Source organism: Peromyscus californicus, unplaced genomic scaffold (assembly GCF_007827085.1).
Source record: "Peromyscus californicus insignis strain IS unplaced genomic scaffold, ASM782708v3 Scaffold_17__1_contigs__length_78620276, whole genome shotgun sequence".
Taxonomy (NCBI): Eukaryota; Metazoa; Chordata; class Mammalia; order Rodentia; family Cricetidae; genus Peromyscus; species Peromyscus californicus.
This window is the reverse complement of record NW_026294469.1, coordinates 33699409-33714904: the sequence shown is the minus strand read 5'-3', so window position 1 is coordinate 33714904 and position 15496 is coordinate 33699409. Positions and strand designations below refer to the sequence as shown.

Sequence of the window (15496 nt, the reverse complement as noted above, 5' to 3'; positions counted from 1 at the left end):
TACTGCTCTACGAGGATGCAGGTTTAGCTCCCAGCACCCACTTAAAGTTGTTCACAACTGGCTTCTAACTCCAACTCTGGGTATCAGATGCCCTTTCCTGGCCTGGGCAGATACCTTACACACACTGGTGCCCCTTTCCCTCTCAGGCACGTAATTACAAAGAAAACAAATCTTTAAAAAAAAAAATTAAAAAAGCAAACAGCTGGAATGTGGCACAACCACGGTTTCGCCTTAAAGCACATAAATAGTGACCAGAAGTGAAGACAGCGCCAGCATTCACAATCTACATTATTTCACAGTCCAAACGCATAGCGACGACTTGGTAACAATGTACCAGGAACTTTACTTCGACAAAGAAGGGAAGCATTATGAATGCGGTTTTGGCTGGCTGCAATCATTGCCCACAAGAACACAGAAACCCAGGGGAGTGAGAATTTCCTTACACGTAGGAGAATCAAAAGATTAAAGCGAAGGGACTGTTGGATTTTCCCTCTGGTTCTCAAAGATAAATCCGGGGGAAAAGGGAAAGAACAATTCTCTACAGAAAATGCCACAGGCGAACACGCAGAGGAGAAAGCTTGAGTTTGAAAATTGCTCCCTGCGTAGATCCAGGTAGGTACCTGAGATCATAAAACAGAAATTAAAAGAGTGGGCTCCACCCACGGAATCGGAGAAAGGACGAAGAGAGGAGGAAGAAAACCATAGGTTAAAGTCAGAGGCAAAGAAAAAACAAAACAAAACAAACCTCACACACTTCAAAGAAGGAATTGGGCCGAAAACCGCTAGGGGTTCAGGTTGGGGCAGAGGAGATTCACTTGCAGGAAAAAGCAGAATAGATGAGGTTAAAATGAGGGATTCTAGAGCTCCAGGATGCAGGGGATAAGAGAAAGAGAAATAGAAAGACGTCAGGGAATGAAGGGTCGTCGAACACCAGCAAGCAGGGAGGGCGCAAAGTGGGACCGGGGGATGGGGGGGGGAGCCGAGGCCAGGACCGCAAAGTGAGACCCAGGGATGGGGACAGAATCGAGGCCGGGGTGCAAAAGACCCGAGGATGGAGTAAGAGTCGAGACCGGGGGCGCAACGCGGGACCCGGGAATACGGGAGAGTTGGGGGCTGAAGACGCAAAGTGACACCCGGGAATGGGGGAGAATGAAGGCGGGGGGGGGGGGGCAAAGAGGGACCCGGGAACACGGAGGGAGAGCCGAGGCCCGGGCTCAGTGCTGAGACCCGGGACTGGTGGAGAGCGGAGGCTGGGGTGCACAGTGGGACTCGGGAATGGGGAGGGAGAACCGAGCTTAGGGGCGCAAAGCTGGACCGAGGAGGGGGAGGGAGGACCGAGGTCGGGCACTCCGGTAGGCTGAGGGAAAGCGGAGGCGGATGGGTGAGCTGCCAGTACCTGCAGAGATCGTCCAGGACGCTGCCGGGAATCTCCAGGCGTTTGGTCTCCATGCTGAGGACCCGCAGCAGGCGCAGCGCATCCCGGCTCCGCGCAGCCGGCACCGGAGAGCAAGCAGCACGGAGACTCCGGCCCGAGGACACTGGAACCCTCTGCCGGGACCCCGAGGCTGGGCCGAGGCGAGGGGCGGAGCCCTGGGGTCACGCCCCCTCCGCTGGAAAGGCCCAATGCGAAGCTGCGGGGCTCGCGCCTGCGCGCGCCTCGCCAATGAGACGTTTGTTTATTGGTCCGTGGGCTCCAATCAGTCTTCAGGCTGCTCAGTTCCTGCTCCTAAGACCAACTTCCCGCCGCCTTTGACTGAGCGCACGCCTGGCGTGTTTGCGCCTGCGTGTCCTGTGCGCCTTCTACTACACTACTGGGAAGTTTCGAGCTCCTAGTCTAGGACACCTCCCCTCCATATACACGCCCCAAGCTCTCAGGCTTGTCACAGTGGCTCCAGCCTTACCATAACCGGCTGAACGGGCACTCATTTCTTGGGAGACGAATCCCCAGAGCACCTATTAAACAGAAGCGATTATCCGCGAGTGCTGTCACCAAGTGTTCTGCGCACAGGCTCACCACCGATTTTATCACTTCTAGGGCAAATGCTGTACCCCTGAAAGAAATATTAGTCCCATTTTTGTATGCATATAGGGTCTCGCCACGTAGTCCAAGCTGACCTTGGACTCGCAGTCCTCCAACCTTAGTGCTGGGACTAGAGGGGTGCCTCACTACCTGTAGTTAACCGATGCTTGCTTTGTTTTAAATGTGGTTCACCTCTACACCTAGAAGGAGCAACGATTCCAAGGAAAAAATAAATATGCTCCTTTGGTTGGCTACCAGAGTATTGAAACAATGGTCACCAAGGAACTGCAATTTCCTCCCAATAATCTCAAGATGAGAAAAAGTAGGCTTGAAACCTAGTTGCCACTCAGGAGGAATGAGGTTCCCAAGAAGGAATTTCCCCGCAGACTTCCCTCTGCCTTTGGCCCTGTGCACTTGCTACTACCAGGAAGTTGTGAACTCTGTGAACTCCTAAAGCTCTTAGGATCGCTTTGCGGGACACATACAATGACGGGTCAGTGATGAGCCGAGCCACACCTTGACCAGAACTACTTAGTTGTGCATACCTCTTGTCTTCCAGTGTTTAAACGTAAATCTCACGTCAGAACTCCAAAGGTACACGGGGAAGGATTTCACTGGGCCTCTTTATTTGTTTCTCTTCCCAGTGTGCACACAGTGAAAACATCATTCTTCTCGGGCCTCACGGTTGCTTGTCCTCGTAACTGGCCTATTGAGGACAAGAGGCTTGTCTTCTTGTTAGAGCTGCTGAAGGCCCAGGCTCAGACCCTAACAAGTTCGGTAAGGTGAACACAAGAACCTCATTCCTCTTTTTGACACCATTTGAGAGCTCAGAAAACACTGAATAAACTTGTGATCTCCATTCCACTCCGTACACTCAAACACACCGCTTCCAACTGCCGGTTCTCATTCATTGCGCATGTTGCTTAATGGAGTTCAATTAATTCTGGAAACTTAGAGAAATTGAATCCATCTGTTCTTCCTCTTACATCAAATGCATATAGGGTCTCGCCACGTAGTCCCAGCTGACCTTGCACTCACAGTCCTCCAACCTTAGCCTTCTGAGTGCTGGGACTATAGGCCTGCCTCCCCAGGTCCCACCCCCACCCAAGATACCTCCTCTGTCACAGGATCAGCTTGTTCGACCATTTAATCTCTCTTTTTTTTCTCTCTCAATTTTTGTTCAATCCACACTCTAACTTTTCGTAATTCATCCACACCCCCTGTAGTAAGAACTACCTAACTAGTCCTTCTCCATTCATTCTGGGCCTGAGAAACTTGCATAAATTTTGTTTTGTTTTATTCAGTTATAACCAGGTTACTATTTTTCAGCTTTAGATCAGCCCCTCATCAGCCGCATCAACCGCTTGTGTGTGATACCCCTTCTACGGGGCTCAAGATGTAAAACACTTGCAGCCACCTGTTTTACTCACCAGTGTTCTGACATCGTCTTTTTGCCCTTTCTTGGAGAATCACTCAAATTCGTCTTCAGGTATCTTCAGGGCTTTTGGTTTTTGGAAGGTTTTCTCATTTCTTCTTCAAGTGCCCCTTTCTTGTGATGCTCTATTTTTGCTTCACAGATGTAACATTTTCTCATTCCTCAGAGACAGGAAGAAATACATAAAGTTGTTCTTTTCCCTGATCTGTTATCCCTTTGGTATTAAACAGGTTTTCAGTTACCATATTAGATTTCTATGCCCTTGACTGTACACACACACTTAAGAGTAAAGCCAGAGTCTAGTCCTATAAAGTTCATAACACAGGGGAATTGTTTTCTGACAGATTTATCTAGATAGTATTGACTCTCTCTCCCTCCCTCCCTCCCTCCCTCCCTCCCTCCCTCCCTCCCTCCCTCCCTCCCTCCCTCTCTCTCTCTCTCTCTCTCTCTCTCTCTCTCTCTCTCTCTCTCTCTCTCTCTGTTTTCAGATATTTTTTATTAAGAATATTACTAATGTATATAATGTATTCTGGCCAAATCCACCTCCCATTCTGTCTCTTCCAAATTCCTCTCTATGTTTCCTTTCCAACTTCTCTTGCCTTTTCCCTCCGCCCACATCCACTGAGTCCATTTAATGCTGCCTATATGGGAGTGAACTGAAGCTTGTGTATTTTCTCAGGGGCAGCATCCCTCAGGAAAACTTACCCTCCTTCCCCTATGCAGCCATACATTGTCAATGGCTTCTTAGCTAGGGGTGGGATTTTCTAACCCTTCCCCCACCCAAGCTGTGATTTCGGCTGACTGTGTGCAGGTCCTGAAAAATGAAGTCATAGTCACGGTGTGTCCATGCATCCAATTTCCCTGTTATATCCAAAAAATAATGTTTCACTGGAGACATCTACTACTTCCAGATCCTTACCCCTTGATTTTTTGTTTCTAGGCCTTACTTGTAAGTATGAGCCAATAGTTAAGGATCACAGAAATCTAATACAACAGATGGGGACCTATTTAACAACAAAATGGAGCCTAGAGCAATCAGAGAGCAGGAAGATTTTCAAAGCATATTGTTCGTTCCTTCTGGCTGAACAAATTCGCCAAGGAGAAAATGCTTCCAGGCTCAAAAGCATTCTGAGAATAAAGGAAGGAAGCATGGACTGGAATATTCCATTCTCTTTATTCAGGCCTCTCATAGGGCCTCACAAGTTTTAGATTTCATAAGAAGCAGGCCTTGGGAAAGGAGTTGAGCTCAGGCAGTAGGGTGGAAGCAGTCCTAGGAAAACAGGTAGCAGAACAAGGAGGCAGGTAAAGGATGCTAATACAAGCATGAAGGGATTATCATCAAGAGAAGGCTGAGGGTGACTGGGACTTAATCTTTTTACTGATAAACTCTGGAGACCAGTGTAAAGCACGCTCCAGAGTTATTTCACAGAAGAGGAATATAGTGGTCTCAATGCGAATGCCCCCCATAGGCTCATAGATTTTAATGCTTGGTCCTCTTTGGGAAGGATTAGGAGGTGTGGTCTTGGTGAAGTAGGTATGTCAAGGGAAGTGGGCTTTGAGCTTTTAAAAGCCCACACTATTCCCAGTTAGATCTCTCTCTCTCTCTCTCTCTCTCTCTCTCTCTCTCTCTCTCTCTCTCTCTCTCTTCTCTCTCTGCCTTGTGGTTGTTGTCTCAACATGTAAGCTCTGCTTTACTGCCCTAGAGCCGTCACTTCCTGCCTGCTGCCATGCTCCCCAATAATGGTCATGGATTCGCCCCCCTGAGACTGTGAACCCAATAAACTCTTTGTTCCACACACAATATGCCTTGGTCATAGTGTCTCTTCACAGTGATAGAAAAGTAACTAAGACATGGGGATTTTATATACAACACTGCATCATCAGTCATCAGTAGAGGGTTGCTCCTAGACCTGGGACCTGCCTGCCACATAGCAAGGTGTGCTCTGGTGGCCAAAAAGAGCCCTCAGGCAAAGGGATGCAGATGCTACCAATAGGAAATCTGGCCAATAGAGCATATAGATGGTAAAGACAGCGATAAGACCCTTCATTATCCTATTCTCCTGCATGCACATCTTATTTGTACTGACTGTCTGCATTGACTAAGGATGTACCTTTGTGGTTATTTTTATTTGTTGTCCTATTTGGACTTCAAGTCTAGTTTTAGAGCACTTGAAATCACAGCAGTGAAACAGTGCTACAAAGCCAATGATATTGATCTTTGTGGACCAGTGGTATGGGAACAAAGAACGTACCAGCCCCCTGCTGGAGCAGTGAAGGAAGTCTTTTTACAATTTTTTGTAGTATATCATTTTAAGTGCAGATGTACAACTCTTTGGGGTTCCTAGGGCCTAGGAAGTCCCTAACTCTCACACAGTGCTAAACCTATCTACCTCTATTTAAAGTTCCTAGGGATGTTTGTTATCAAGCATCCTGCTAGCCACTTTTCTGTCTATTCACATTTATGCTCTGCCTTCTCACCCACAGGTTTCTAAGAGCTAGACTGGTGCATAGTAGACAGTACTCTGAGCTATAAATTCCAAGAACCCAAAGCCTCACCCTCATCTCATCTGTCACGTCCCTTGGGTTGACAAATACAAATGAATTGAAACATGGTGTTGAGAGAAAAGGGGATGCTGGGGCTCTTAATTTATAATACTAATTTTTTTTTAATTGAGCTGGGTAAAAACCTTTATAGTTTTAAAATTCACTATTTAATTTAATCTTTATAACTACAAGGGATAGGTGGGCTGGAATTAAGCTCATAAAAATTAAAAGACCTATAAACATTAAATGGTTAAGAGTACTTGTTACTCTTGTGGAGGATTAGAGTTGTGTTCCCAGAATGATGTTGGACAGCTCACAACTGCCTGTAACTGCAGCTCTAGGCAGTCTGATTGCCTCTTTTGGCCTCTACAGGCACCTGCACACATATGAGCATACACACACACACACACACACACACACACACACACACACACACAGAGCTGGGGGATGTCTTTCTGTATGCTGTGAATATGTGTTGTTCCCATTGGTTAATATATGGACTGCTTTGGCCTATGGTAAGGCTGCTTAGAGGCAGGTGGAAAATCCAGGACAGAGACAGGAAAAGGAGAGGCAGGAAAAAGAGAGGAGACGCCAGCTGCCACCAGAGAAGCAAGATGTGAAAGTACCAGTAAGCCACGGCCACATGGCAACTTATAGATTAATAGAAATGGGTTAAGTTATAGGAGCTAGTTAACAAGAAGCCTGAGCCATTAGGCCATCCAGTTTGTAATTGATGTAAGCCTCTGTGTGTTTATTTGGGTCTGAACAGCTGTGGGACCAGGCAGGGTATGGGAAAACTTCTAGTTACAACACACAAATAAATAAAAAAAAATAACTGTTTAAATAGTTAAATTACATATTTTAGAGTTTGACGAGATCTTGTTTTGTTGTGAGACATATTTTAAAACAATATTTTGCTATAAATTACTGTATAGGCATTGATAATTATTGTATGTCATTCTCCCTATAACAGAATTCCTGCTGTGAATTTAGAAAAACTGAATTCTAGTCCTACCTGGCTACCAGGCTCTCATCATCTCCCTGTGGGCACCTCCCTAATGACCATTAATACCTCCTAAGAGGCCATCCATCTTAAAGGGTCCCCTGTTTCCTAATGGTGCCATTCTGGAGATCAAGCCTTTAGCACACGGCCTTTAAGGAGACACTCCCTATTTGAGCTATAACATAAATGAAAATACAAAATTGTAAAAATACCAGGCTGAGGGTGTATGTAGATCTGTTGTAGAGTTTGCCTGGTCTGTGAAAGTTCCTGGTGTTGATTCTCAGAACTCAATACAGTAAAATGCAAAATAAATTCCCGTGTTAAATGAAGGCATATGTGTAAGCATATGTTTGCATAAAACAACTGAAAGGCTCTAAACTGTCTCCCTTTCGTTCATCTACCCCTTCTTCCTCCTATTTCGTCTTACCCCCAATGCACTGATGTGTGCTTGGAGCCAAAGCAGTTGATAGAGCAAGCGCAGAAGCAGGAAAGTGCTTAACTACAGGCAAAAACCTTCTTTTATGTGAATGAAAAACAACAGAAAAAAATGATATTTAAGAACTTTTTAAAAAAGTGACAATGCCATTTTTAAAACCAGAAATCCAATCTCTACGGAATTTTTATTCTCATCAATTTCTTTTTATTGATTGCATAAAGTCTCAGAAACTACGTTACTGACACTGTTTCGTTAAATCTCTGGGTGAATTTTTCTGTTGAATTAGCATCCTAAATGTGATTTTTTTTACTTCTTAACCGTTAGTTTTTTAAAATGGGAAAAGGGATTGTCATATAATACCTCGTACTGAATTCTTTAGAAGAATCCCTACTTAATAACAGCAAGCAAAACCTAGAAATACTTCAAATCACTGACAGATGAGATAATCAGCGGGGGCTTGCCTAATTGTGCCCAGCTGATACCACCTCTCCATGCAGAGGCCTCCCCTGCATAGACTCAGCCAGCTCCCCAAAGGAAACCACGAGTCTTTTATAGCTGCTACCAGCAGAGGGCGCTCATTCTTTTTTTTACATTTCCAAACTAGACACATTAATTACTCTTTGGTTCATACTCATGTTTGGTTCTAACACCACAAACATTTGATTAGGATATAAAACTGAACAAGTCAATATATTTACTCAAATTTTACTAACTATCCCACTAATATCTTTTATAGCAAAAAAAAAAATACCTTTGTTTCTGGCTCAGGAGCCAATCCAACATGTACACTGTACTAGTTGTCATATCTTATTGTTTAATTTAAAATTGTTTATGTGTTTGGGTGTTTTGACTGCATGTGTGTCTGGTACATGTGTGGCGCCCACTTAGGCCAGAAAAGGGCATCAGTTCCCCTGGAACTGGGGTTACAGAGGATTGTGAACCATCATGTGGGTTTTGGGAATTGAACCTGGGTCCTCTGCAAAAGCAGACAATGCTCTTAGTGCTGAGTCACCTCTCCAGCCCTTATTTGTTATGTTTATATTTGTATCATTTAATATGTAAGAGCTTAAAGAGTGTTTCTGCCTTACCTGCTCCATAATGTTTTGTTTTTTAAATCCACAAACAATAATTTTATATATGGTTATGTCCCCTTTTCATTTAATATATCCTGGGTATTTGTAATTTGAACACACATCTATCTCACTATCTCATTCTTTTTATTGGGTGGATAGCATATTGTTATTAGATGGTCTTGGTTTTATGCTGTTATAGCAAGCATCATCAAAATGGTGACCTAATACAAAATAAGATCACCTTGTGTGCACCACACTGTACTCCCTGTGGTGGCTGAGTGGCTGGCCTGCTTCCATCTCACTACCTCCTATCATGATGCGTTCCTACAATTGCTGAAGCAGAAGAGACACTCTTTATGGGCTCCCAAAATGTTTCCCAAATTTCCAGAGCAAATTACATTGGCATATCAAATTTATATATATATATATATAATCACACATATACATACAGACACATGGACACAGACACACACCACACACACACACACACACACACACACACACACACACACACACACACACATCATATTCAGAAGGAAAAGGAAAAGCCAATGTTTGGCTGAGGCAAGATGATTCAGGTAAGCCTGGACCACATAGTAAAGCCTTGTTTCCAAAACTCAGCAGTTTGCAAGGATGGAGCTCGGAGACGCATGCACGCCAGGCAAGTGCTTTATCGCCCAGCTACATTCCTAGCTTTTCACATTGATGTACTCACGCACTGGCTCTCATTGCGTTGCCCAGGTTTGTTTCCAAATCCTGGACTGAAGCTCTCCTCCTTCCCTAACCTTTCAAGTAGCTGACCTGTGGGGGTGGAGGGAATGAGCCGGCGGTTGTCCAGGGCACTCACTGCCAGGTGTCCTCCTTGGCAGGAACAACAGCAGCAACAAAACAGACATCTGGGAAATACAGAAGATCAAGCCACGGGGAAATGGAAAGTAGTAACTTTATACATTCGGGGAGGGAAAACCTAAAGCTGGATGTCCTGTAAACAGACACAGGCTTAGGTGTTTTATAGGGCTCCTGGGCTCTCCCCTGTTCCCTGTTGTTCCTGTCTGGACACCTGGCCCTCTGCCTTCTTGCCAGTTTCTTCTCATAGAACCGTCTGTGAGAAGCTGCTTCTCATTGCAGAGAGTCTGCGTTTACTTCCTGCTTTACCTATGTTTCTCTAACTCGGCTTCACTGAGACTACAAGAGCAGGTTACTGAACATTTGGATTGCTTTCAGGTGTGCAAGAATATGTCTTTACATTTCACTTTTGCTCATTTGTGTGTGTGTGTCCCTACAGTGTAAAGTTCAAGAAACGGATTGTAAACGCAAAAGGAGATTATTATTATTAGAGTTTTGATGGATGTTAACTAACATTACAGGGTATGTGCCTGTATGCACACAGAGGAAGCCACACAACACAGAGAAGAGACAGGCCAAAAACAAAAGGAAAGAAAAGCAAGAAGTGAGAAAGGCAGAGAACGTGGGTTCCAATTCTGTCTTTCCAAGTCACTGGCCGTTGCAACTTACTGACAGTAGCTAAGGCTTAGTGTGTGCTCAGTGAGATCCCGTTTTCCTCTCTGCACGCTTGAGTGAGGTCTTGCTCCTTCTCACAAGTGACATGAGACGCTGAGGGACCAGATAGCATCCTTACCCTCATTTTGGTGTTCTATTTGCTCAGAACTTGGGGCAGAGAAGGAGCTAAGTAATGAGCTCTGAAAGCCTTCACTTCCCCACTGGCCAAATGTTTCATAAATGAAGCTGCTGTTACATCCAGTGCTGAGACTCGATGGAAGTGCATATTTCTCAGACTGGAACAATAATGTAGCAGGAGTAAAGCCTTACTTTTAGATATTTAAAACATTTAATTTATGAGTGTTAAGTGTTTTGCCTGCGCATATGGACATGCATCAAGTGAATGCAGTGCCCAGAGAGGCCAGAAGAGGGCATCAGATCACCTGAAATGAGTTAAAGACAGTTTTGGGCTGCCATGTGGGTGCTGGGAACTGAACCTAGGTCCTCTGCCATAGCAGCAAGGGCTCTTAAAGGCTGAGCTATCTCTTCAGCTTCAAGCATGAGGAAAGACTTGCTTTTCAATTTCTTTTGCACAACAAACTGCATTTTCCTCTTTTTACAATCCTAGTTCAGATCTCAACTCATGATGCTTGGCCAAGTGCTGCTACGGTCTGCTCGGATCTCCAGATTTCGCAGTCCTTGTGGCACAAAACACAGGAGTTAGCTCCCACCGGGCTCTGTCCTTCCCTGTTGGTCTCATTTATAGAATAAGATTTTAAATTCTTTGAAAGTACAGAAGATGCTTTCAATTCATTTTGGACATTCTTCAGGAACTTGCAAATATGACATTCAGTTACGTAGAGTAGTTGATTGATTAATTCTAAGCCATGCAAACTTGGCCTGGGTCTCTTTTGATACAAGGACAAAGAATAATCCAGGGAAACCAACATGTGGTTCCCAACTGCCAGCTTTCCTAGATAATATGGACCATTGCTTTGTTGACAGAACTTCCCCATCCTATCAATAAAACTAATAGCACTCACCTATGCATGCCATTCGAGTGACTATAATTTAGCCTTAGCATTTATAAAATGTGCTTTGCACTTTATCAGAATGCTATAATGTGCTTTGAAAAATATTAGGAGCCCCTCTCTCCATCTCTTGGTCAACCATTCTATATATTGTTATATATAATCCTCAAGTGTTTTTTTCAGATTTTTACTACAATAGTATATAGCTTGACTGTCAGAAGTGTGTATAAAACTCATTGCTTGCATGCATATGTGTGTGCTATATATATATGTGTGTGTTCAAATGTGTGGGTACATATGAGTGTATAAGCACAAGTTCACATAAGTGTATATGGAGGCCAGAGGCTGAAGTTAGGTGTCTTTCTTGAACACTCTCTACCTCATTTATTGAGGCGGGGTCTCCATATGCTACTCTCATTAACCAGCTTGTTCCAGGGATCCTCTGTTTCCAACTCCCAAGTGCTGGAATCCCAGGTGGGTTTCCATGCTGTTGTATGGCTTATTCCTCTGAATTGCAACACTTTTTTCCACATTGAAACATTTCCTCCAAGAGGGAAGCAGAGGTTACAAAAGGCCATGTATGTAGAGAACCAAAGCTTGTATGAGTGCTGGCTTCTTCAGCACATGTACTAAAACTGGAACCATACAGAGAAGATGAGCATGGCCCCTGAGCAAGGGATGACAGGCAAATTCATCAAGCATTCCATATTTATAAAAGCAACAACAACCTGGAAGATTCTTGAAGACCCCTTTCAACAGTACAAAAAAAGAGAAAGAAGCTGCTGGGCTGGAGACTCTGAGCAGCCCAATGGTGGAAAGGTAGAGCGAGTCAGATCCAGCTGCAGAGCCCCTGCAAGCTGTGCAGAGAGCGAGTCAGATCCAGCTGCAGAGCCCCTGCAAGCTGTGCAGAGAGCGAGTCAGATCCAGCTGCAGAGTCGCTGCAAGCTGTGCAGAGAGCGAGTCAGATCCAGCTGCAGGGCCGCTGCAAGCTGTGCAGAGAGCGAGTCAGATCCAGCTGCAGAGCTGCTGCAAGCTGTGCAGAGAGCGAGTCAGATCCAGCTGCAGAGCTGCTGCAAATTGTGCAGAGAACCTCAACAGCTCCCGGGTTGCAACTTACAGAAGTCGGAAGTCGTCACCTGTACTGGGGTGGGCTTTCGGGTGAAGCAAGAGTCATGCCTGTCCCTCATGAGCAACCTCTCACCCAAACTCCTGTTAGTAACCCAATAAAAACACCCGCTAGTTTCACCAAATTGGCCATGGGTGCAATCTTTACCTTGGTCTGTCATAGACTCCTTTTCTGGGGTGAGTTGAAGGGTGTGTCATTGTCTTAGGGTCTACTATTGCTGGGAACAGAGACACCATGACCACGGCAACTCTTACAAAAATATTTAATTGAGGGTGGCTCGCTTGAAGTTTCAGTCCATTCTGATCATGGCAGCGTGCAGGCAGACGTGGTGCTGGGGTTGAGAGTGCCGCATCTTGCATCTTGTGGGCAACAGGACATTGACTGACAGTCACGCAGAGGGAAGCTTGAGTAAAAGAGACCTCAAAGCCCGCCCCCACAGTGACACACTTTCTCTAACAAGGCCACACCTCCTAATAGTGCCACTCTCTTTGGGGGGCCATTTTCTTTCAAACTACCACAGTCACATCACCCCAGGAAGTCTGTCGCGCGCGCACACACACACAGGCCATCGGGCAGTTCCACGTGGAGGGTTCCAGCAGGCCTGAGTATGGCAAGAGCTGGCCGAGTAAGATAAACATAGCATCGCATCGGCACGTTTGCCCTTTTTATCCTTTTCCCTCCCTCTTGTTGAAAATCCTTAGACTACATTCCTAAAGCTGACCCCCAAGGTCCACTCCCTCATTTGGCCACTGGCTCATTACCGAGACAAAACTCCAAGGTCCTACAATCAAAATTCATTATTTGGTGTGAATAATGAATATGTCCAATCAGGATTTACCAACTCACCCTAGCACAGACGCCCCTTTATTGCCTTAAAAACCCCACTCCTGTAAAAAGACAAAACAAAACAAAACGAAAAACGAAACACCTGCTTGCTTCTGCTGCTTGCTGTCTGCCTTTGTAGCTCCCCCGACACATCCCCCAACCCCCTTGACTGCTCCTCAGAGGTAATGAATCTCCTTTGTGCTGAGAATTTGGTGTCAGGGTGTGTCCCCGTACAGACTCCAGGGGGGCGCAATCTTTCTTGCACCCGATCTGAACTCCAGTCCGTACACACTAAGGAATGGAGGACTGAGGATTTTACCAACACTGAGCAATCTTCCCATTCCAAAACTGAAATGCTGTTTTTCTCTACTCGTTATTGTACACATTCTTTCCTCTTCAAACATATATTCATAATTTATCTCATTTACACTGTGCTCTTGATCATTTATTTTAACTGCTGCTTAAAAGTTAATGCCGGCAAATGCATTTTCCATATTGATGCAGACTTAAAGTACTTTCATCTTTTCCAGAGTTTAAAAAAAAAATGTTGTGAGAAATCAGTATTAAATATGGGGGTCACAGCCTTGCCCCGAGTCAGGTCTGGCTACCCATCCTCAACAATGCAATTAAAAGAGAGAAATTAATAGTGGATAGCAGAAAAAAGAGATTTTATTCAAATTGGCCACATTGGGAAGGAGGATAACGAGATCCGGCGAACCTCTCAACTCCATCTTTGGGGTCTGAAATTAAAGTTTAAATAGAGGGCCAAGGACACATACATCTGAGCAGTCCTGGTCAAGTGCAGTCTCCCACCATCGACCCATCATTATCGGGGCTTCAGACTCTTACTGAAAGGGTGAGTTCCAACTCTGTGAAATCTCTTCCTGAGTAATAAGCTTTGGCTGGGGCTTTCTCCCCTCTGGCTGGGGCTTTCTCCTTCTCTCAGAATGCGATTCCTGGGGAATTCTCATCTCTGTGGGATTGGTTATTTCAACAGTCTGATAGTCAGATTGGGAGACTCAGGTGTCTCTTTAGACATTTTCATCTGTCAGGCAGGTTATAGAATGTTCTTGTTGGAAGAGTTTCTCTATGGTATATATTTATGATTATTGAGGGCTATGGGATGATCCTTCTGTATGCTGTGAATATGTATTACTCTCATTGATTAATAATAAAGCTGTTTGGCCTATAGCAAGGCAGGATAAAGTAAGGTGGGACAATCAAACTGAGGACTGGGATGAAGAAGGGCAGAATCAAGAGAGACGTGTTTGAGTTGCCCAAGAAGCAAGATGCCAGAGGACCAGTAAAACAATAGCCACGTGACAATGCATAGATTGATAGAAATGTGGGTTGTTTTGTTGTTGTTGTTGTTTTTGTTTTTTTCGAGACAGGGTTTCTCTGTGTAGCTTTCCGCCTTTCCTGGAACTCACTTGGTAGCACAGGCTGGCCTTGAACTCACAGAGATCCGCCTGGCTCTGCCTCCCGAGTGCTGGGGGTAATTTAAATGTAAGAGCTAGTTAGCAGTAAGCCTGAGCTATTGGCTGAATATTTTGTAATTAATGTGCGCTTTTGTGTGTTTATTTGGGACCAGGTGGTCAGGACAGAAAACTCAGCTTCTGTTTACAACTGAGTATGTGTATCTGTAGGTTCAGTAATGCCAAAATAGCTCCCAATCACCTGATCCCTTCCTGAAGCCCCCACCCCCTTATACCACTGCATTAGGGGCCAAGTTTTTAGGCCACAAACTCTGGGGATATGAACAAACCACAGCAGTCAATAGTAAGTGCTATATAGAAATGAAAGCTATAGTTAACCTCTAATTAAGGGACAGCCGTTTTCCTCAGAAAATAAAATGTATAGAAAATGTAATTACTTTATTTCCTCTTCCTGTATTTTGTTAAGTTTGGAGACCGACGCCCCTCACACACACACACACACACACACTTAATCATTCCAGCCCCAACTTTCCTTTAAGGTTTGCTCCCTCTTTATATGTGAATGCCTTGGCTCGGGTCGTACTTTATGAGTGTATTTCAGACTCTTCTGAAAGCAGATCTTATAAAGCAAATGAAGGGGAGAGCTGAAGGGTTCTTGTCTCCAGGGAAGAAAAAGGCCCAGAGGAGCTGTGGAAATATCCAAGTAAACTGTAAAATTCAGTTAGGCGAAGAACCCTTTCCCTGACAGTCTCATGCCTAGCAGAATGAATGGCAGAGAATGTAGGTCTCTCTCATACAAGGGTAATCCGCCTCTCGTCACCTGGACATCAGCTTCTGACTTTGAGCTTGAAAGGTCATAATAATTCATTATAGTGGGCTTCTCTTTTTCGAATACTGTTAACATTGATTGTATGTTTAATTTCATTTTCAGCTAGAGCCTAAGGAAACCCAAAGCACTAAGAGATTAAATAATTTACCCAAAGTTGCAGCAAAGTCCGTGCATGTCAAAGCCCACATGCTTTGCTGTGATGCCTCGCTGCCCCTGCCTGGTACTTGGCAGCAACAGG

General features: G+C 44.8%; 1 protein-coding gene and 1 non-coding gene across 3 annotated transcripts in view; one reads left to right on the top strand and one right to left on the bottom strand.

Moving 5' to 3' along the window:
- Dcp2 (decapping mRNA 2) overlaps positions 1-1594 on the bottom strand; it is a 39201-nt gene extending 37607 nt beyond the window's left edge. For both annotated transcript variants that reach the window (XR_008219158.1, XM_052742125.1), the window contains exon 1: positions 1397-1594. Coding sequence is in view for 1 of the 2 variants with exons in the window: in XM_052742125.1 (XP_052598085.1) it covers positions 1397-1449 (53 nt within the window). In the remaining variant the exon portion in view is untranslated. The remainder of the gene's footprint in view (positions 1-1396) is intronic.
- Positions 1595-11647: 10053 nt separating this feature from the next.
- On the top strand, positions 11648-11755 carry LOC128113141 (U6 spliceosomal RNA). Its single transcript, XR_008219361.1, has one exon. It is a non-coding gene; the product is annotated as a U6 spliceosomal RNA (small nuclear RNA).
- The last annotated feature ends 3741 nt before the right edge of the window (positions 11756-15496 follow it).